Below are 22,985 nucleotides of genomic sequence, written 5' to 3' on the forward strand. Positions count from 1 at the left end.
GGGGTCACGTGGCCGGGAAGCCGGCTGTTCTCTGCGCCTGCGCCGTGAGGCCCGGCGGTGGCAGGCCCGGAGTTGCGAGCCCAGCCGCCTGCGCCCGGGCGCGCGCTGTGATGGCGGCTGCTGGGGCCCGGGGAGGCGGCGGAGGCGGCTCGGGGTCCAGCTCTGGCTCCAGCACCTCCCGAGGCTTCTATTTCAACACAGTGCTTTCCCTGGCCCGCTCCCTGGCTGTGCAGAGACCTGCATCCTTGGAGAAGGTAAAGCCAGCGGGATGACAGGAGAGGCTTGAGGTGACGAAGCGGCGGGACGCTTACTAGCATCTGAGGGGCTCTTGAGTAGAGATGGGGAGAGGAAGGGTCTGGTGAAGAGAGGAGTCGGGAGGCCCGCAGGACGGAGGGAGGTCTGGCACCGGCGAGAGTGGGAGGCTGGTGAACTGTGGGCGGGCGGACTGCAGCTGTGACATCGCTGGCGCGGGGGCTGAGGCTGGACCGGTGACTGCCCGTGAGGCGTGGCAGGATGAGCCCGAGGACCAAGGGTCCAATCTGGGCCTTTGGTCCCGATTTCTCATTTTTCATTCCGTGACCTTGGAGCGATGTCTTTCTGGTAAAACGGGCTAAGTTCCTCACTCCCCCGCCCCCTCCTTTTGCCCTCCTCATCGGATCGTGGAGGACAGACAGATTATTAAGCGCCTTGTCTGAAAAGTGCTTTCTGATCTGCAAGTCGACTGCGTATTATTATTTAAGAGGTGGTAGCGTTAGACTGGATCAAACGACGGTGTGTTTCGAGAAGGTGCGGTGGCGGGGGTAGGCAGTGACCTGTTACTAGGTGGAGGACTAAAGTCAGTATTGCTTCGGAGGAGAAAGGCATGCCAGAAGACATGGCAATCCTTATTTTGGAAGATGAAAGATGTGCTTGGACCTGGGGTGGGAGTTTTAAGCTGGGTGGGTGGGGAAGGATATAACCCCAGGATTAAGAAGACCAGCCACTCTCTGTTTACAAAAGGAAAGACAGAAAGAGAGAAAGTAAAGGAATAAGGATGCTGTGATGGTGGGAGGAAGGCAGATTTCAGGCAGACCAGAGTTTAGTTACGGTGTGTAGTCTTGAGAAAGGAACTGGAGTGCCCCGGGTCTATTTGTTTCTCTGTAAAACACAGACGATTTGATGAGTCCGCTATGAAGGCCAGGCACAGAATGGGCGAACACTAAAAGCTGGTGGCTTATCTCCCGAGAGAATGTGTGGAGAGTCGCAGCCCAGTCCGTTAGCACTGAACTTTCTGGAAGATGCTTGAAAGAATATTTACTGGTCAGGATAAGCACCGGGGTGACTTGCACACCCGTCTGCTGATGGGAGACTTTGAAAGGCAGAGTGACCTGGTCTTTGACCTAGCTCGCAGACTAGAGTTTATCACTCCCTGCAAGGTGAACAGATTCTGGAAGCTCAAGTATAAATTGGACAGGGTAGCATGCACCTGTAGAAATGCCTCTCGGGAACAGCCCAGTGTCTGGGGAGGCAGCTGCGCAGTTGCTGCTCTTTTGGAGGACAAGAGTTGGGTTCTCCTTACCCGTGTCTGATAGGCTGTCACTCCAGTTTCAGCACATCAGAAAGCCCTCCTCTGGCCCCCACAGCACCTGCATTCATGAGCACATGCGAACGTGCATTCAGACACACAAATAAATTAAAAATAACATGTTTAAATAAATTCAACAACAACAACAAAATGATGTTCTAGGATTTGTGATACAACCTGGGCAACATACCAAGATCCTGACTCAAAGGGGGAAAGGGAGCAGTGTGTGTGTGTGTGTGTGTGTGTGTGTGTGTGTGTGTGTGTGTGTGTTTATATCCCTTATTACTTTGGGGTGGTGTTTTTTGTTTTTGCTTTTGTTTTTCGAGACAGGGTTTCCCTGTGTAGCCCTGGCTGTCTTGGAACTCTCTATGTAGACCAGGCTGGCCTCAAACTCACAGAGATCTGCCTGCCTCTGCCTCTGCCTCTGCCTCTGCCTCTGCCTCTGCCTCTGCCTCTGGAGTGCTGGGACTAAAGATTTGTATCTTTTAAAATGTCTTTGTTTGTTTGATGCGAATGCGTGTTTTGCCTACATAGGTGTTCTGCACAGCACGTGTGTGTCTGATGCGTGCAGAGGTCGGAAGAGGGCATCATCAGATCACTTATCACTGTAACCACGTGAACTGCCACATGGGGCAGGGAATTAAACCCGAGCCCAGCAGTGCCCCTGACTACTGAGCTATTTGTCCAACCCCTCCCCTCTTTTCTTCGTTACATGCTATAACAGGCATGTGGCGGTCACAGGACAACTCCACCCACCGCGTGGGCCCCAGAGATTGACCTCCAGTTGTCAGGCCTGACTCCATGGGCCTTTATGAACTGAGCAAATGCCCCGCTTCTGCCCCGACCCTTGGGTGGATACAGGATCTCACATACAGCTCTGGCTTTCTTGGGGCTCCTGAAGTAGACCAAGCTGACCTTTAGCTACTCACAGAGCTCCACCTACCTGCCTCACTTCCCACATGCTGGGCTTAAAGATGTGCGCCATTACATAAGTAAGACTGGACAGGTCAGTTCCACATGCTGAGTCTCTCTTGTAGAAAACCCAAAACACAAAATGCACAACAGTACTTGGTAGCGGTGTTAGGAAGATCAATGAAATGACACAAATAAAAGCCAGTGTACGGCGAGCTGGAAAACTGGCTTAGCGTTTTAGAGTGCTTGCTTCTCTTGTGGAGGACCCAGGTTCAAGTCTCAGCATCCACTAAGTGGCTCACAGCTGTCTGTAACTCCAGTTCCAGGGGCTCTGATGCCCTCCCTTGTTCTCTGTGGATACAACAAGCACACGATCTACACACAAGTAAAACACTGATATGCATAAAAGAAAAACTGCAACATAAAACAATAACAAAAGCATGTTTACATTTATTTAGAGGTGTGGGGGTGCAGGGAGTTAGAGCTTGTGGGAACTGGTTTCCCATCTGCCGTGCGGGTTTTGGGCTCAGGTCATCTGGCTTGGTGGCAAGTGTCTCTACTCACTGGTATCTTGCCAACATTGCTGGGCAGATGATGTCTATGTGACTAACCAGAAAAACCTTTAGGCTCTGAGCCCTTACTGAACATCCGTAGGCACACACACGCATGTACATACATATTTACATTGTTTAATGTCTTTGTTCTTTTTAAAGACTTATTTTTATTTTATATGTATAAATGTTTAGTCTGCATGTATGTATGTGCAACACAAATGCCTGCTGCCCTCAGAGGTTAGATAGTGGTGGGTTACTCAAAACTAGAGTTATGGGTGGGTGCTGGGAACTGCACCCTGGGTCTTCTGCAAGAGCAGCGAGTTTTCTTTATCACTGAACCCTCTCTTCAGCCTCGGAACTTTTGTTAAAGCTAGAGTTTTATGTTTTGGTAAGATGGCTCCTTAGATAAATACCACTGCCACTGGGATGCCAGTCTTGGTTGTCAGCTTGACCACATCTGCAACCAACTAAACCCAGGGAAGGAGCTGGGCACTGGGTGGGGATTGTTTTGATTGGGTCCTTTGGAATGGGAAGAGCCGCCCCTTCTGGTCCAGCCAGCATAAGGACAGGAAAGAACAGTGTGCTGTTAGCCCACTTGCCCTCTTGCTGGCAAGTTCATCTGTCCTGAAGATTCTCCTTCAAAGGCTTAGCATGCAGAGCGCCTGTGACATCCAGCTCCGTGGGTGGAGCAGCTACCAGATTCTTGGCCTCTCCGTCAGGAGGCAGCCATTGTTGGACTGGTTGGACCACAGCCTGTAAACCAATCTAATAAATCCCCTTTAGTATAGATTCATTCTGTTAGTCCTGTTCCTCTAGAGAACTCTGACTAATCTGGCTACTGAGCTCTACAATCTGAGATTGATTCCTGGGACCCACATAGTTTCACACTCACACACTCACACACAGTCACACATGTAGTGGGGGGGGGCAGGGAAGGGGGAGAGAGAGCGGGAAAGAGGGAGAATAAATTAATGTAAAACAATTTATTGTAATTTGTTTTTGTTTTGTTTGTTTTGTTTGTTTGTTTTTGGTTTTCAATGCAGTGTTTCTCTGTGTAGCCTTGGCTATCTGGGACTCACTTTGTAGACCAGGCTGGCCTCAAACTCACAGACATCCACTTGCCTCTGCCTCCCAGAATGTAAAAACAATTTTTAAAGCAAGAGTTTTATAACTCAGATTATACTTCCTTGCTCACTTATCAGTTTGCTTCAAACATACTTCCTAAGTTATTCCACAGTAAAGAATCATAAAATTAAAGAAAAGGATGTTTTAAATTTTTGTGCTGCAGTGAAAATTGTTTTACTCAGGGTCTATAAAACATTGATTTCCTTTTCTATTTTGCTGAGGGGTTTGTTGTGGTTTTGTTCTATATTAAATAACCAGCCGTTTTAGTTTGGCGGGCTTGCAGTACAGCTATAGCCTCATCGGCCAGAGAGCTTGCAGCCTAGAAGTAGTTCAGTTCCTAATCTTCACGTTGGTTTTTATTAGCAAGAGTAGGGGGTGTGGCTTAAAGAAGAGGAAGTAGTAGTTCATCCAACATCTGCTTTTGCTCTTTTGGTGGGCCAGATATTAGCATGGAAACAGCATAAGACTTCTTTTCTTTTCTTTCTTTTTTTATTTATTTTTTTCCGGTTTTTCGAGACAGGGTGTCTCTGTGTGGTCTTGGCTGTCTTGGACTTTGTAGACCAGGCTGGCCTTGAACTCACAGCAATCCACCTGCCTCTTCCTCTCAAGTGCTGGGACTAAAGGCATGCGCCACCATACCCAGCTAAGACTTCTGACGGTAATATGAACAGCTGCCAGTTGCACAGTGGCTTGTGACCATGCGTTACAATGTGGCTGGGTTACTGCAGACTTCTGAATGGTGTGGACAGCAGAGGTAGCCTCCAGGGCAGCAGTGGCTGTTGGATGCAGTAACGCTTTGTTGGTATGACTCCTGGTCCCCAAGAGGAAGCTCCTCCTCTCAGTACTCAGTGATGGTCTAGGAACATCTGGGCAGTCAGCACCCGTCATAGTTTGGAACGAACTGAGCCGTACAATGAGGATTTGGTCTCAGTTGAGCTGTTTGGCTAGGACAGTATGCCACGTGATTCTGAGTCTGCGGGATAGATGCACAAAATAACCGGAAGGAGGTTCTAGCTGGTGGAAGTTAAATACAGTATTGGGCACAGCTTCTACACTCGCCATTCTCTGTATATATTGGCTACTGAGATGAGCCCCGCGCTTTTGCACTGAACTTAAACTAATTAGAGTAGCCTCTGGGCGTTCCAGCTACTGGTGTGTGTGTGTGTGTGTGTGTGTGTGTGTGTGTGTGTGTGTGTGTGTTCTCTGTAGTAGCAAGGAACAAGTATGTTTAACCTCATTGGATGGAAAAAAAATAAGAAAGTCTGTGCATTTCTCTACGTGCGACCTGTGTCTTTTCTCCTTGCTTCCAGTTTTTTAGTATAATAAGATTTAGGTGTGAATGAACAGTGTGTCTGTGGGCCTGTGGAGGGACCCCTGAGACAGCTTGGTAGAGTAGGCGTCCATAGGTGGCTGAGTTCATGTGTATTTATTTATTTATTTATTTAAAAAAATTTTTTTTAGATTTTATTTATTTTATTTATTGCATATGAGTGCTTTATCTGCAGAAGAGGGTATCAGATCACATTATAGATGGCTGTGAGCCACCATGCGGTTGCTGGGAATTGAACTCGGGATCTCTGGAAGAGCAGGTGGAGCTCTTAACCACTGAGCCATCTCTCCAGCCCCCGAGTTCATGTTTATTGTGAATTCCTAGAATCATCTTGGATCGTTTTGGTTGCTCTTCTGGGTGTGTGTTGTTTTATTTTTTTCACTGTAAGTCCCGTCGGGCGTGAAACTTGCTATGTAGACTAGGCTGGCCTTGAGCTTGGCGGGTCAGTCCTGCATCTGTTTCCTAAGTGATGAAATTACAAATTCTGCTTTCGTGCCTGACCTTCATGTGAGGTGTTGAGGCTGGAATCCCCGTGATATTTAGTTCTAGCGTTTCCACCTGCTTACCTCATCCATCTACAGGAACACAGCTGAAAAGAAGCCCTTAGCATTTCTGGGGTGGGGCTGGGGGATCTCTGAGGATCCTGGAGTGCGTTCCTAGGACAGCAGAAATGGAGACCTGTGGAGGAGGTAGATGACTGCCGAGAAACCAGCGCTCACTCTTCCTTCTCTCTAACTTTTGTGTGTGTGGGTGTTTTGCCTGTGTACTGTGTGTACGCTGGATGCCCCCAGAGCCCAGAACAGGGCGACAGTTCTCCTTGGAACTGGAGTTGCCGATGGTTGTGAGCTGCCATGCGGGTGCTGAGAATGGAGTCAGGCTCTCTGGAAGAGCAGTCAATGCTCTTTACCGAAGAGCCATCTCTCCAGCCCCTGGTTTTTCTGTTTTTCTCTCTTCTTTTCTTTCAGAGAGGTGTCAGTGGGTCACATTGACCTGAGAAGGCTCAGCTCGTGGGACTAGGCCTGACACCTGAGCATAGGTCTTGGTAATGCAGGCGACTGTGATGTGATTGGCACCTGAGGCACCTTAATAACATACTTTCCCTGCATTTGTCCCTCTACATGCCACAGTTGTGTTAATCTCCTCTACTCTAATTCCGTGCTATGACCAACCAATGACTGCTCATTAGATTGTATTTTTTCTCTAGTTATTTAATTGATTCTTTCATTCAGAAAGCATTTATTGAGCTGGTACTGTTTACTGGTATGTAGGAGCCCAAGAAAATAAACAGTTTTATTTTTTTAGTTGCAGTGAGTTTATTGAATATGTTTGACTTATTTATTAAAAACTATACCCTTAAGAAAAGTATACCCTTAAAATATGGGAAGAGGGGCTGGAGAGATGGCTCAGCAGTTAAGAGCACTGCCTGCTCCTCCAGAGGACCTGGGTTCAATTCCCAGCAACCACATGGTGGCTCACAACCGTCTATAATGAGCTCTGGTGCCCTCTTCTGGTGTGCAGGTGTACGTGCAAGCAGAACACTGTATAAATAATAAATAAGTAAATAAAATAAAATATGGGAAGAAACAGTTCTAATTTGATGATTTGTCGAACCAATAGAAAGTTTGTCTAACCAGGTACTGAGGTGTCCTGAGCCTGTCGCTCAGACTCCTGCCTCATACAGGTGTCTCGTAGATGTATGTGCTAGCATATGTCCCAAGGGGTAGGGTAAGAGGCATTAAACCAAGCCTGGTTTATGCAGCGTTAAGGACTGAACCCAGAGCTTCATCCTTAGGAGGCAAGGATGGACTGAGCATGCCTCCTACTGGCTGCATCCTCAGCTTGGACCACTGAAATAGTTTAGGAATAGATTAGTTCAGGCCTGAGCTGTCCTTAAGACTTAGGTCTCCCAAAAATCCTTACTCCCTGGAATCGGAGGCCACCATCAAGAGTGCTTTCTGCAAAGTCCTTTGAGATTACGTAGTCCTCAGGCCTCCGCCCTTGTTCCCTAGGAGAGCATGAGAGGAGGGGAAGATAAGAAACAGTTCCCCAGCGCTGGAGCCCCCGTGGAGCTTGCTCTCCAGGCTCTTGTCCTTACTTCAGTAGCCTTGCCCTAGCTTCCTGCTCTCACCGTCTTCAGAGCTGCCCCTACCAAATTTCTTCCTGGCTCTGCCTGGCCATACTCCCTCTGCTTCCAGGAAATTCGATGACCTGCACCTGCCCTTCCTCCTCTGCTCCATGTCACACCAATGGAGTCCACTAATTCTGTGTCATCGAGCAGCCACCTGGCTGTTTTGGCAGCTTTAAAGAATGATTTATTTACATTTGCTCTATGTATATGTGCACTTTGCCTGCGTGTGTGTCCATGTAGAGCTGGAGTAAGACAATTATGGGCTGCTGTGTGGGTGCTGGGAGCAAGAGCCCGGGCCTCTCTTACCTGCAGGGAGCACTCTTGACTGCTGAGTCGGCCTTCCAGCCTGTCCTTTTGTTTTCTGGGACCAAGTCTCACGCAGCCTGGCTGGCCTCAAACTCACTGTGTAGCTGGGGATGCCCTTAAACACCTGATCTTGCCGCCTCTACTCCCAAATAGTAGGCTAACTGGCTTGTACAGCCAGGCCTGATTTATGCAGCGGTAAAGACTGAACCCAGGACTTCACCCCCGCCACGCAAGCACGCGTTCTACCAATTGAGCAGCTTCCTTAGCTCAGAACTCGAAAATATTTTAAGAAGAAATTGGAAAAAGGAAAAAAGAAATGCCCATGCAACATTTAACTGCCTTAATGAATGACACCATAATGGGCGTTTTAAAATGTTGCATTAACATTTGTGTGTGACTCTCTTAGTATGTTTTCCCTGTTTCTACTGTGAAGCCTGTTTGTTTGTGTCTTTACTTTTGTGATGCTGAGTACAGGCAGGCTAGGCAGGTGGCTCCCAAGGGGTAATTACAGTCCCGTGCCCTCACAGCCGGGTTTGAAGCTGCTTTTCCAACGTAGCTATAGAAGGTCTAAAGTAGCCTGTTTCTGCTCACAGGCCCCGGTTCACAGCCCCCGGTTCTCTGCCGAACATCATCTATTTTGCAATTAGCAAAGACTCAATGGAACACTACTGCAGATTTCTGGGGCTTTATTTCCACTTTGCTCTCTCTTCAGGATTTCTAGCTGTGTTGGCCTTCCTGTCTGTCCACAGCTGCCTTGGTGTTCAGTGAGGCCACCATATCTGCTTGAGACGCACTCCCCAGTTTTGTAGTCAAGGGTGTCACCGGCAGAAACGTAGGGTGGTGAAAGTCTCATATTGTTGCCGTCTGTTAGATACTGCAGTCCTGTGCTGCTTGCCTCATGTATGAGACAGGGCTTCCTGTATTTGCCCATTTTCCCAGCATGAGAGATCCAGGTCTTGTTATCTCTTCATAGCTACAGGTAAAAGTCAAGGCTCAGAAACGATTGGCTGATTTCAAACAGTTTTAAGGTATGAGTAAGGCTCTGTGTGTATCTGTCTGGAGCATGCTTAGCCATTTGTCTACCTTTTACAGAGGAAAGGAAATGCAGAAGGGCTCAGGTGGGGTTTAACATGTATTTCAGTTCTTACATTTGCTTATGTGGTGGGGATAGAGGAGACATATGCTGCAGCGCAAGTGTGGAAGTCAGGAGACAACCGGCCAGAGTTGATTCTGTGTGGATCTGAGGGATCGAACTCAGGTTGTCAAGCTTGGCAGCAACTGTTCTTAACGTGAAAAATCCCCGAAGGGAGACCCTCACTCAAGCCTCGGGATGGCGCGCACCCAAAGACACACAAACGACCGTCTTGCTGTAAACACATGAGGCGGAGCTCCAGGTCGACACGTATCTCACGCAGGAGACAGAGGGGTCGACCCAGAAGCCTAGGGGTTAGGGGTTTATATGGGCAAGGGTCGGGGGGAGTGGGAAGTTTTGGCGCGGCCACATACGATTTGGTTGTTTCAAACATTTGAACATCAGCAAATTGCATAGGCAGATCTGGGGTAAGCTCAGACTTAATCACATGGGTACAGTGCTTGGTTCCTGTCTTTCTTGGAACCCGAGGGTAGATGTTTATCTGAGCTAATGACACATCTGGTTAAACTCAAACCTGGAACATTGTGTGCGGGCCTCAAGGGGGGGATTAAGCAGACACCATAAGATCGGATGAGGGGTCTTGGCTCATTACTCACTCAACCATGTCTGGTACCTGTTTCTCTCAGGAATTTGTCTTTGTGTATCTTCCCTATCTTTTACGGCCAGCCGGTCCCTGGAACACTCAGTAGGCCTTTGTCTCCTATCTCCGCATTCTTTGTGACTTATCATCTGGGACCTTGGGCTAGCATACCTGTCGACCTGCACTTATGAGTTAGAGAACTCTGCTGCTCTGGTTGCTTTAATGCTAAGTAAAAATTTTCCCTTTCATTCCCCTCTTCTTTTACTTGATAATTCTAATCTTAGAATATCTGTTCTAATTTTTGAGTATTATTTTATTCTAGACTAAAAGATTTATACTCTGCCTGTTGGGGTCTCTTATTGATCAGTGTTGTTGTCTTAGTACCATCAGTTGAACAGCACTAATTTTATCTCTAATAAGAGCAAGTAACCTATTTACCACACACAGGGCAAAAATTAAAATCAAGCAAATCACCAACACTGGCCCAGCTAGAGCAGAAAATAGGATAGTCATCCAGGGGGACCGGGTGAGCCAGGACTCAAACCAGCCTTGTTGAGCTTTTCTGTCCCTCTGTCTTTTATTTAGCCTGTTTTTGTTCCCCTTTTTATTGATCATCTCCCAAATCTGTTGCATCGGGGCATGAGGGTTGTTGTCCTGACTTAGGGTTGCGTCTGTGACACAGACGCAGCTTAAGAGGATTATTAGCCTTTTTTTAGGATATATTTATCTTGACTAGTCTCAGGAGGAGCCCTTTTCACATGTGAAGCATGGACCCAGGTGGGGATTTCCTCTACCTTAACGGCAGTTGGAGCCATTAACAGTACCAGGTAGGGTCCTTTTCACCATGGCTCGAGATTCTCGGCTCCGTGTCTCTATACCAAGACGGCGTCTCCAATCTCGAACTGATGAGGAACTGTAGGGTCTCTAGCGGTGTAGGCATCTTTCAGCTGTTCCCAAATCTCTCGCCTGATCGTCTTGAGAGCCTTTAAATGGGCTAAAAGATGGGTGGAAGGCACAAAACTGTCATCAGGACACGCCACACTCTCTAGGGTTTTAAACAGTGGTAGTGGTGCACTAAACAGTATCTCAAAGGGTGTCAGTCCCAATGGTCCAGGCGTGTTCCGTACCCGGAACAAGGCAAGGAAGAGAAGGGCTGACCAATCACCTCCGCCGGTCTCTAAGGTCTATTTTGTTAAGGTCTCCTTTATAGTTTTATTTGTCCTTTCTACCTGTCCTGAGCTCTGGGGTCTATAAGCACAATGTAATTTCCAATTTATCCCCAATTGTCTGGCCAGTCCCTGACTTACCTGGGCGACGAAGGCAGGCCCGTTGTCCGACCCAATTACCTTAGGTATCCCGATCCGGGGAAGGATTTTTTTCAAGTATCTTTTTGGCCACTACATTTGCCGTTTCCTTTTTCGTGGGGAATGCCTTAACCCACCCCGAGAAGGTGTCTATGAAAACTAGAAGGTATTTATTACCATATCGGGCCGGTTTGACTTCAGTGAAATCAACCTCCCAATAAGTTCCAGGTCGATATCCCCGCAAGCGCTTTCCTGCACAGTGTCTGCTGGACCCGGCATTAGTGAGAGCGCAAGCCTTGTAGTTTTGTTTTGTTTTGTTTTTTACCAGATCTTCTGCTGTCTTTTGTTGTCTGGGGATGTGATAGGGAGACTTACTGACCAGTTCTGTCATCTTTTTGGGCCCTGCTACCACAAAGCTACTTCCGTCGGTGAACCAAGTTTTTACCCCAGGCCACGGCTGGTCAGTGAGGTCTGACCGAGTCCCTGTTTCTTCAGCCAGTATCTCTTCACAATGATGAACTGGGGTCTCGCCAGCTTCGGGTAGCAAGGTGGCAGGGTTAAGGATGGCGGGCGAAGCGAAGGTCACCCGCTCTGTCCGCAACAAGCTCTGGTAGTGGGTCATCCGGGCGTTGGTCATCCAATGGTCTGGTGGTTGTCTGATAATGTTCTCGAGGGCGTGGGAGGCCACCACCATCACATTTTGGCCCATGGTTAACTTATCGGCATCTTTTACCAATACAGCCGTTGCTGCTATCGCCCACAAACAAGAGGGCCACCCACTGGCCACAGGATCCAGTTTTTTTGACAGATAGGCCACTGGGCACTTCCAGGGTCCTAGAGTTTGGGTGAGGACCCCCCTGGCAACCCCCTTCCGCTCGTCGATGTACAGAGTAAAAGGCTTGTTCAGATCAGGCAGTGCTAGGGCAGGGGCTTGTAGCAGTGCCTTTTTAAGGGTCTCAAAAGCCAATTGGTGTTCCTTAGTCCAAGTGAACTTTCCCCTTTCTCTTATTAGAGGGTATAATGGGGCCGCCAGAGTGGCGAACCTGGGAATCCAAAGCCTGCAGAATCCCGCGGTCCCTAGGAATTCTCTTACCTGGCGAGGGATGGTTAGGGTCGGGATCTGAGTCACTGTTCATTTCCTGGCTTCTGTGAGCCACCGTTGTCCATCTTCCAGGGTGTATCCCAGATATGTCACTTCAGTCTGGCACAGTTGTGCCTTTTTGGCAGAAGCCTGATACCCCAACTCACCTAACTCAGCCAGGATTTTTTGAGTCCCAAGCTTGCATTCTTCACAGGTCTCTGCAGCCAATAGGAGGTCATCTACATATTGTAGAAGAGTCACCTGGGGATTATTAGCATGGAAAGGGGCAAGGTCCCGATGTAGGGCTTCATCAAATAGGGTGGGGGAGTTTTTAAACCCCTGGGGCAATCTCGTCCACGTAAGCTGTCCAGTTCTTCTGTTTTCAGGGTCTTGCCACTCAAAGGCAAGCAGGGATTGGCTGTTAGGGTGCAATCTCAGACAGAAGAAGGCATCTTTGAGATCAGGTGGCAGTGTTCAATCTTCTCTGGGTCTCCTTGGCCCCTGCCTTCTGTTGTCGCCCAGGTTCCCTGTCTGCCTAGGCCTGCCTGTTCCCTGACGCCTTCCTTCTCCTACCACTGTGGCCAGTATTTTCGTCAGATTCTTTTCCTGCCTTTTTTCTTTTTTTTCCTCATCCTCAGCTCTCTCTTTCCTCTTTCTTCATCCTCAGCTCTCCCGTTCTTTTTTCTTTCCTCATCTTCAACTCTTTCTTTCCTCCTTCCTTATCCTCAGCTCTCTCCTTCTTGTTTCTTTCTTGTTTCACTTCCTCTGTCTCCTTTTTATGATAAACTTTCTCAGCTTCTTTCACCACATCCCTGATGGTATAATCTTGCAATCCCTCAATGCGCTAATGCGCTGTAGTTTCTTCCTAATATCAGGTACTGACTGTCCAATGAAAGCCATGATTACAGAGGCTCACTGTCCCTCTGACGTAGGGTCAAAAGGGGTATATCTCCAGTAAGCCTCCATGAGCCTCTCTAGAAACACTGAGGGGGGCTCGGTCGCTCCCTGCATGACTTCTCTTACCTTCGCCAAATTGGTGGGCCTCTTCGCGGCCGCTCTGAGACCTGCCACCAGAGCCCGGCGGTAAATGGACAGCCGTTCCCTACCTTCTGCCGTGTTGTAGTCCCACTGAGGACGGGTCAGGAGGAATCCTTCATCTATTTCGGCCAGGGTCTGGACGGGGTGTCCAGCATCATCTCGGATATTCTTTCGAGCCTCGAGGAGAATTCTTTCTCTCTCCTCGGTGGTGAATAAAACCTGCAGAAGCTGCTGACAGTCATCCCACGTGGGTTGATGGGAGAACATCAGGGACTCAATCAGACCTGTAAGTCCCGTAGGGTTCTCTGAAAAAGGTGGGTGGTTAGTTTTTTTAATTATAGAGATCGGAAGAAGAAAAAGGCCAATACTGTAGGAGTTGTAACTCATTTTGGCCTGTAGGGGCCGGCCCGACAGCCCTAAGGGGCAGAGCCACGGTAGAATCAGGCCCCTCAGGGGTTGCTCCATGGCGGCTCCTAGTGCCCGCCGAGGGTCCATCACCCGTGGCCCTGGAAGCCAGGGACGGGGCTGAGGTCGAGGCTGCCGGCTGGGGGACTCGGGGATAAAGTGGGGGCAGTGGCATGGGCCATTCGGGGGATTCTGCTATGTCAGGATATATTTTAGGGACGGGCTCCGACGGTGCGCTGGGCTCGCTTCCTCCGTGCTGCTGTGGTTTCGATTTCTCCTCCACGGCGCCTTTTCGTACCGCCAAGACACGGGAGCATGGTGGGCGAGGTGGAATGAAGGGCTTGACCCATGGGGGTGGGTAATGGGCCAAATCTTCCCACACAGTGATGTAAGGCTGTTGGTCTGGATGTGCCCCTGATCTTTCCTGAAAAATAACTGCTCTGACAGCTCTAATAGCAGGTCTGCCAGGGTCCTTTCTTAATTTTTATGGATAGATTATGTCCTCTTGCCCTAACGTCCGTCCAATGGTCCAAAGTCAAAGATAAAGGGGTCGTCACAGTCTGTCCCATTTCAAAAAACAAGAAGCACAAAAACAATATAAGCACACAAGACACTATCACATCCAAGCACACTCGTCCGCGTCTGGACTTGTACAACCAACTGAATGCAAGTTCCGATGGGGTAGGCTTCCGCACCTTACCCTCAAGAAGGAGCACTCCGTCTCCTTCATCCCGAAAAGAGGCAGTCAGGCTGTCCTGAGTCCCCTTCACCCTTAGGGCGTCCCCCAGGGTTGCAGCCTGCGGCCCTAGCATGTCTGCCTCCGGAGCCACTGGGTCCTTATGGCCCACAGCGGCAGCTGCCAGAAACTGAAACCAAGACACAAAATCAGCAGCACCGCACTCAGACACACAAAACTCACACAGACCTACCTCCAAGGGGTCGTTGGGGGTCTTGGGTGGTTGCACAAATCCCGGACGAGCCCCCAAAATGAAAGATCCCCGAAGGGAGACCCTCACTCAAGCCTCGGGATGGCGCGCACCCAAAGACACACAAACGACCGTCTTGCTGTAAACACATGAGGCAGTTTATTGGCGGAGCTCCGAGTCGACACGTATCTCACGCAGGAGACAGAGGGGTCGACCCAGAAGCCCAGGGGTTAGGGGTTTATATGGGCAAGGGTTGGGGGGAGTGGGAAGTTTTGGCGCAGCTACACACGATTGGTTGTTTCGAACATTTGAACATCAGCAAATTGCATAGGCAGATCTGGGGTAAGCTCAGACTTAATCACATGGGTACAGTGCTTGGTTCCTGTCTTTCTTGGAACCTGAGGGTAGATGTTTATCTGAGCTAACGACACATCTGGTTAAACTCAAACCTGGAACATTGTGTGCGGGCCTCAAGGGGGGGATTAAGCAGATACCATAAGATCGGATGAGGGGTCTTGGCTCATTACTCACTCGACCATGTCCGGTACCTGTTTCTCTCAGGAATTTGTGTTTGTGTATCCTCCCTATCTTTTATGGCCAGCCGGTCCCTGGAACACTCAGTAGGCCTTTGTCTCCTATCTCCGCATTCTTTGTGACTTATCATCTGGGACCTTGGGCTAGCATACCTGTCGACCTGCACTTATGAGTTAGAGAACTCTGCTGTTCTGGTTGCTTTAATGCTAAGTAAAAATTTTCCCTTCAAACACAGTAAATAATCTTACTTATCTATCAAGTCACCTAGGGAGGGGGAGGGCTGGAATAAAATGAGCACTTCCTGTTGTGCAACTCCCTGATTAACAGAGTGTTGTCCACCCGAGTGGATGTGCTGAGAATCAGACACCTGAACAGGGCTCAAGACACTGAGGCACTTGCCTGTAATCCCAGCACTCAGCAACTCAGGAGGCAGACACAGGCGGCCAACAAACAACAACAAAAAAAAAAAGAAAAAAAAAAAAAGAAAGAAAGAAAAGAAAAGAAAGAAAGAAAGAAAGAAAGAAAGAAAGAAAGAAGCAAAAGGGAAATTAAGGTGTCTTAGTTGGGGTTTTTATTGCTGTGGTGAAACACCATGACCAAAAAGCAAGTTGGGGAGGAAAGAGATTATGCGCCTTACAGTTCCACATCACAGTTCATCACTGAAGGAAGTCAGGGCAGGAACTGAAACAGGGCAGGAACCTGGAGGCAGGAGCTGATGCAGAGGCCACAAAGTGTGCTGCTCCTCACTGCTTGCTGAGCCTGCTTTTGTACAGACCCAGGCACAGCAGCCCAGGGGATGGCAGCACTCACCATGTGCGGGGTCCTCCCCCATCAATTGCTAATTAAGAAAATGCCCTATAAGCCTTTCCTACAGCAGATCTTATGGAGGCATCTTCTCTTTTCAAATAATGCTGCTAGCCTCGGGTCGTCTGAGTCTATTCCTGGAAGCCCAATTGAGAGACAGAGTCCAGAGTCGACGGAAAAGCAAAGGAATTTTATTAAACCGACACACCGGGGTCCACCAAGCTCCGAGGAGATGGAAGACCCCGTCCTGCAAGAACTCAGGGTTTAAATATCTTTTACAGAAGCAGAACTTAGTGACAATGGCTAGCTAGAGAGTGCTAGGCTAGCAATAGGGGTCTAAGGTAGTAAATTCTAAGAAGGGTGAGATAGGGGCAGTAAATTCCAGGGGCAGGGTCGAGATGAAGACTAATGGAGGATTTCTAACTTGTTCCTCTCAGTTCACTGTTACTTTGTTTGCTCTTGTTATCTGCGTAATTCTTAACTTGTTTGCTCAGCTGACAACGCTAGTGTTGTGATGGCTAAGTCCAAGCCGCCTGGAATCTTATATTTCCTTAGCTAATACTGTCACTGCTGAGTTCAGGCAATCTATAATCTTACAATGCTAGTTTGTGTGTCAAGTTGACATGAGGCTAGCCAGCTTGAGGGACAGGGGACACTTAAATTATGATCTCTAGCTATTGACTAATTAACTATTTAAAGCACATATAATGCTGTCTGTGTGAAATGTAGAAAAGACATATTAAATTGTTCAGAAGAAAACATACATCTAACCGTAGATGACCATAAGAACATTAAATTTTTATTACATTCATTTATATCATATTTATTTATATATGTCATGTGTATATTTATGCATGCATGTGAGTTCTCATGGCATATATGTGGAGTCCAAGGGACAACTTTCTAGAGTCAGTTCTTTTCTTCTACCAGGTGTGTCCTGAGGACTTGACCGTAGTAGGATGTCAGGCTTGGCAGTAAGTGCCTTTACCCGTTGAGCCATCCCACCAGCCTCAAAAGAATATTTTTAATGAAATGCCTGTCTTGGACTACTTTCACATTTGTATCATGTCATAGTTACTTTTCTCTGTCATGACGACTTGAGTCACTTAGAAGATGTTAGCTAGCATTCTCAGTGGACAGTGCACCTGAGAAAGACTGAAGAAACAAGTAGGGTGTGGCGTGGTGGCTCATGGCCTTTAATCCCAGGACTTGGGAGGCAGAGGCAGAAGCAGGCAGACTCTGTGAGTTCTAGGCCAGCCTAGTCTACAAAGTGAGTCCAGGATAGCCAGAGCTGTTACACAGAGAAACCCTGTTTCAAAAAACCAAGACCAAAAAAAGAAAAGAAACAAATCAGCTTAGCAGAGTGGTGGGGTGTGCCTTTAATCCCAGTAGGCAGCTCTCTGTGAGTTCCAGGCCAGCGTGGTCTAAATAGTGAGCTCCAGGACACTTAGGACTACAGGGAACAGTGCTTCTTAACCTTCCTGACACTGGGACCCTTTAGTGCAGTTCCTCATGTTGTGGTGATCCCCAACCATAAAATTATTTTGTTGCTACTTCATTACTGTTACTTTTGCTACTGCTCTGAATTGTAATCTAAACACCCTTGTTTTCCAGTGGCCTTAGGTGACCCCTGTGAAAGGATTGTTGGACACCCCTCCAGGTTGAGAATCACTGACATAGAGAGACTGTCTTTTAAAAAAACAAATAGGTTTAACAATGAAACTCATACCCTGGATTCTTCAAGCTTAGCTCTTAGTTCCCAGAGAGTTTGCATCTCTGAAAGGATGCCCAGAGGCTTCAGTGAAACTGAAACTAGTGAGATTTTTAATTTACGAAAATAAAGGAAAAGCCAGTGAGATGGTTCAGCAGGTAAAGGCACTTGCCAGCAGGACTGATGAGCTGAATTGGACCCAACACCCGTGTAATAAGGGAGAGAGCTGACTCTTTTGTGTTGTCCTCTGACTTGCACATACACAGCTTGGCACGGGCATACCTGTACACACATGTAGACACACACGCTAGATGTAGTAAAACATTATTTTATGTGTATGAGTGTTTTGCCTGTATGCATAGTGGTGCACCACACACACACACCTGGTGCTCGCAGAAGCCAGAAAGGATCCCTTGGGAATAGATTTTCAGACAGTTGTCAGCTGCCACAGAGGTATGAGACTTGAACCCAAAGAGAGAAAAGCAAGGCTGGGGAGTCTACTGAGTGGGCGTTACGCTGGACGCTGCCATTTCTTTTCTTTCTTTTTTTTTTTACACTGCCATTTCTACAGAAACTGCCGCCCCCACCCCCTCTCCCACCCCCACCCCCTCAGTCCCCAACCTCCCATCCCCCCTGTGCTCATCAGGTGCGAGGGCAGTGCAGTCAGGACCGAAGGTCTCCATGGTGAGGATCAAGCACTTGACTGAGTACATTGTCTCTCTGGCCCCTTTTGATTGTTTATTTGCTTATGCATTTAGAGACAGGGTCTCTCTCATACCACAGCCTAGGCTTATCTTGAACTTGTAGTAGTCCTGCCTTGGCATCTTGAGTGGGGATTACAAGTGTGAGCCACAGCCCAGATTTTTGTTACTTCCTCGTTGTATTATCTAGATTTTATTTATTGAAATATTATATAGTGTTCTTTGTTTTCTTGGCTTTCCCTGTCTTTTTAAAAGATCAGGTCCCATTCTGAAGGAAACAAAGGAAGAAGCAAGCACAGTTTTCTTCCAGGAGAGAAAGTTGCTGTCCTTGCTAGGCAGGGTAGACTTTGTTTGTTCCATACTTTATAACCAGTTTCATTTGTTCCTGTTGCTGACAGTTTACAGTAATCCAAATGTGTTTTACAGTTTTGTAGGTTAGAAAGCCAACACCAGTCTCACAGAACAGCAGACTGGCCTACTTTTCTGGAGACTGTAGGTAAGAACTCACTTCTAGGCCTTTATAGCTTCGGGCAGGGGCCATCTACAGCATCCCTTGGCTCATGGTCCTTTCATCTGCAGAAACAGCTGTGGAGGGCAAGTTTTCACACCACACGCCACTCTGCCCTCCTTCCTGCCTCCTGCTTCCCAGGCCTTTTGTGATTCCCACGGGTCCACTCACCATAATCCGGAAGAATTCTCTCTCCAAAGTCTGCAGCTTCTCTTTTGCCAAGTAAAGTGAGCTTTCACAGGTTCAGGGTTGTTTTGTTTTGTTTGTTTGGTTGGTTGGTTTTTCGAGACAGGGTTTCTCTGTGTAGCCTTGGCTGCCCTGGACTCACTTGGTAGACCAGGCTGTCCTTGAACTCAAAAAACGATCCACCTGCCTCTGCCTCCTGAGTGCTGGGATTAAAGGCATGCACCACCACGCCCGGCCACTTGTTAGTTCTTTTTGATATCTCCCTTTTACAGTCTCAATTGTAAGCCCAGCTTTCAGTGTCATTTCTGAATGCTCACACCTTTGAGGGGATATATAATTAAAAGTAGGTTCTTCCAACTCAAGAATACCTACAAAAAGCCAGGCATGATGGCGTATCCCAGCACTCAGGAGGCAGAGGCAGGTGGATCGATGTGAGTTCAAGGACAGCTTGGTCTACAAAGTAAGTCCAGGACAGCCAAGACTACACAGAGAGACCCTGTCTCGAAAAACAAACAAACAAACAATCAAACAAAGAGTACCTACAAAGATAGAAGAGACAGAAGACTCCTTTTCCCCCTCATGGTTGGAGTTGCACCCTGACTTAATGCATGCTGGGCGAGTGCTTGACCACAGCCACAGCCACAGCCCTTCCCTTTAAACCATTAAGTATTAAACCAGAATGTGAGCTGCATCACAGGTATGGTGCTACGAGATTGCAAAGACAAGAAACCTCACACTTTATGGGCGGTGTAGGTTTAACCAGTGGCGTTTGCATGTTCCTTCAGTAAGAGCATTTGCCTGGTAATGGTGACCATCTGTGCTACCTGCTCAGCCTTGTCCAGAGCAATAAGCAGAGTCCTCCTGTCTTCATGATACAAGGTCAGTCAGCACTTTGGACACATCTGTGGAAGTTTCTTAGCTCTGTACTTAGAAACTGGATGCTAAGACATGGCTCCCTGAGAAAGACAGTCCTAGATCAAAGACCTGTCCAGTCTTCTAAGCATTTGTATTCATTCCAAAGGAAAGAGCAATTACATACTGTTGCAGATTTAAGTAATTCATTTGTTAATTTTGAGACAGGGTCTTTATGTAGTCCTGTCTGTCCTGGAGCTCACTATGTAAACCAGGCTGGTCTCCAATCCACAGAGTTCCTCTTGCCTCTGCCTCCAGAGTGCTGGGATTAATGCCTGGCCACACACAGCCAGTTGCAGATGTTCTAAAGTAAGTGCTAAAGATGGAGAGAAATACCTTTGCTTCTTTCCTTTCTTCCTCCTACCTCTGCCCCTTCGTTTTCTTTTTTCCTCTCTAGTTGTCTTCTTTGTTTCCAGGCTAGCCTCAGCCTTCACTTCCCATGTGCTGAGAGTATGGGTATGTGCCCATCAGTGCCCAGGAGGAATTAAATCTCTGTTTTGTATGTCATTTAATTGAGATCTCTGATAGTGTCTTGTTTCTCTAGAAGGAGACATAGGCCTCTTTAGTCGTGTGGATGAGTATGTGTACATGAATGCAAGAGCCCATACAGGCCAGAAGTGTGGGGTTCCCCCGGAGCTGCAGTTACAGGCAGTTGTGAACCACTCAGTGTAAGTGCTGGGAACAGAACATAGGTCCTCTGCAAACCACCGTGTGCTCTTCACTGCTGAGTCATTTCTTCAGCCCCTGGGCTCTCTTTACCCAGTTCACGCTCTTACACAGGCCCTGGGGTGCTCCCTTGTGTAGGCTATATTCCCAGTGAATGAATGAGTTAAAGGCATATTGATCTGACTGGTGCCTATGTAAGCCACGTAAAGGGCATCTATGAAGTATAGTAGCGTGAAAAACACTGATGTAACAGGGCAGAGGTGGCCCGTGCCTGTAATCCCGGCACTGGAGATTGAGGCCAGCCTGGTCTACAGAGCCAGTTCCGGGACAGCCAGGGCTACACAGAGAGACCCTTTGTGTTCCGTTGTTCCCCCTTTACACCACAGCCTCTGTTCCGTTTCCCCCCCACCCCTTGAAAGCCTCCCCTCATGACCCTTACTAGTTTACTGATTCGGTATAAGTTTCCCAGATTTCACACGTGTGTAAAGACTCAAAAGATTACATATGAAAGAGACCATGGCAAGGTTTGTTTCCCAGGCTGAGTTACTACAGAATGATTATTACCAGCTCCATCCATTTACCTGCAAACCTCATAATTTCCTTGTTCTTAACAGCTGAGTACTATCTAGACTGTTTTAATTTCCTGGCTACTGTAAATACAGCAGCAATGAACATGGGCGAACAAATACCTCTGTAGTGGGGTGTGGTCTTCCTTGGGTGTGTACTCAGAAGTGGTCTAACTAGATCTTTTGATAGACCTATTTCCTAGCTTTCTGAAGCTAGAAGCATTGAAGGGCAAACACAGGAACCATGAAGATGCTGCTCCCTGGCTTGCTCTCAGGCTCACGTAGCTACCTTTCCTATGACTACCAAAACCACCTGCCATGACCGCCCACAGTGGGCTGGGTCCTCCCACGTCAATCAGCAATGAAGAAAATGCCGCTCAGAATTGCCTAAAGGCCATTTTCATAGAGACATTTTCTCAGTTGGAATTTTTTTCTTCTCAGATAACTCCAGTTTTTGTCGTGCTGAGAAAAACTAACTAGCACAGTGTCTGCACCAGTTTGCTTTTGTACTAGTAGTAAATAGTAAATAGTGTTTGTCTTTCCCCACATCCATACCGGAATGTATTGTTGTTTGGTTTTTAGATGTTAGCTGTTCTGACTGTGGTAAGATGAAATATAAAAGTAGCTGTAATTCGCATTGTCTTGGTGGGTAAAGATGTTGAACATTTAAAAAATATTTCCCAGTGAGTGGTGGTGGTGCACACCTTTAGTCCCAGCTCTTGAGAGGCAGAGGCAGTTAGATCTCTGTGAATTCGAGGCCAGCCAGGGCTACACAGAGAAATATTGCCTCGAAGAACAAACAAAAAATTAAAAAAAATTTTTTCTCAAACATTTGTTTTTGAGAACCCTCTTTAATTCCGTACCCCAGTTTTTAACTGGGTAATTTTTTGATGTTTAATTTTTTTAGTTCTTTGCATAGTTTAGATACCAATCCTCTGTCAGACGGATGCCAGTCTGTGATCTTTTACATGAAGTGACTTCCTGGTAGAGTGACTTCTTCTGTGTGTGGCTTTCTATTTTGGGAAGCTCTGTATTTGCTTGTCTGTTAGTCTACTTGTATGTGTATATATGTGAGTCTGAGCGTCTGTATGTGCACCATGCCCTGCAGCTTGAGTTAAAGAGCGTACTGCAGCCCCGAGTGGGTGCTGGGAACCTAACCTAGGTCTTATGCAAGAGCACTAAGTACTGTGCCCCCTTGTGGGTGCTGGGAACCTAACCTAGGTCTTCTGCAAGAGCACTAAGTACTGCGCCCCCCCCCCCCCCCCGTGTGGGTGCTGTGGACCTAACCTAGGTCTTCTGCAAGAGCACTAAGTACTGCGCGCCTCCCCCCCCCCCCCCCCCCGTGTGGGTGCTGTGGACCTAACCTAGGTCTTCTGCAAGAGCACTAAGTACTGTGCCCCTGTGTGGGTGCTGGGAACCTAACCTAGGTCTTCTGCAAGAGCACTAAGTACTGCGCCCCCGTGTGGGTGCTGGGAACCTAACCTAGGTCTTCTGCAAGAGCACTAAGTACTCTCTACCACTGAGCTGTTTCTCCAGCCCTGGGCTTTGTTCTGTTAAAGATTTATTTTTATTACTTTTAAGTTGCTGTATGTATGTGTATAAGTATGTTTTCTCCTGACTGCTGAGCCATCTTTTCAGTCCCTTGGGTTTTGTTTTAAATCTTATTTTCTAGGTCCAAAAGCTGCTTTGCATGTGCCCAGTAGATTTTCATGGAATCTTCCAATTAGATGAAAGACGGAGAGATGCGGTGATTGCACTGGGCATTTTTCTCATCGAATCTGATCTTCAGGTAAGTCTTTCCTAAGTGTGTGATCCCTACAGTATAAAGGGGGTATAACGAGAACCTGTGCTTGTATTGCGCGTTTGCCTCGCACTCTCGCACTGACAGTCCCAGGAGTGTGCATCCCAGCCTCGGCAAAGCGATGACGGGAGGGGGAAGCAGGGTAAATGGGACAGTGGCACTGATCTCCTAGGCAACTTACTGAATGTTT

The 22,985-nt window shown here is 47.7% G+C and overlaps 1 protein-coding gene across 1 annotated transcript in view; it reads left to right on the forward strand.

The window, feature by feature from the left end:
- The first annotated feature begins 19 nt into the window (after nucleotides 1–19).
- Nucleotides 20–22,985, forward strand: part of PI4KA (phosphatidylinositol 4-kinase alpha) — a 128,328-nt gene continuing 105,362 nt past the window's right edge. The window contains exons 1-2 of the mRNA XM_084800346.1: nucleotides 20–254; nucleotides 22,667–22,783. Coding sequence (XP_084656472.1) covers nucleotides 111–254; nucleotides 22,667–22,783 — 261 coding nt within the window. The 5' untranslated portion in view covers nucleotides 20–110. The remainder of the gene's footprint in view (nucleotides 255–22,666; nucleotides 22,784–22,985) is intronic.

Source organism: Acomys minous, assembly GCF_964271855.1.
Source record: "Acomys minous genome assembly, chromosome: 11".
NCBI lineage: Eukaryota > Metazoa > Chordata > Mammalia > Rodentia > Muridae > Acomys > Acomys minous.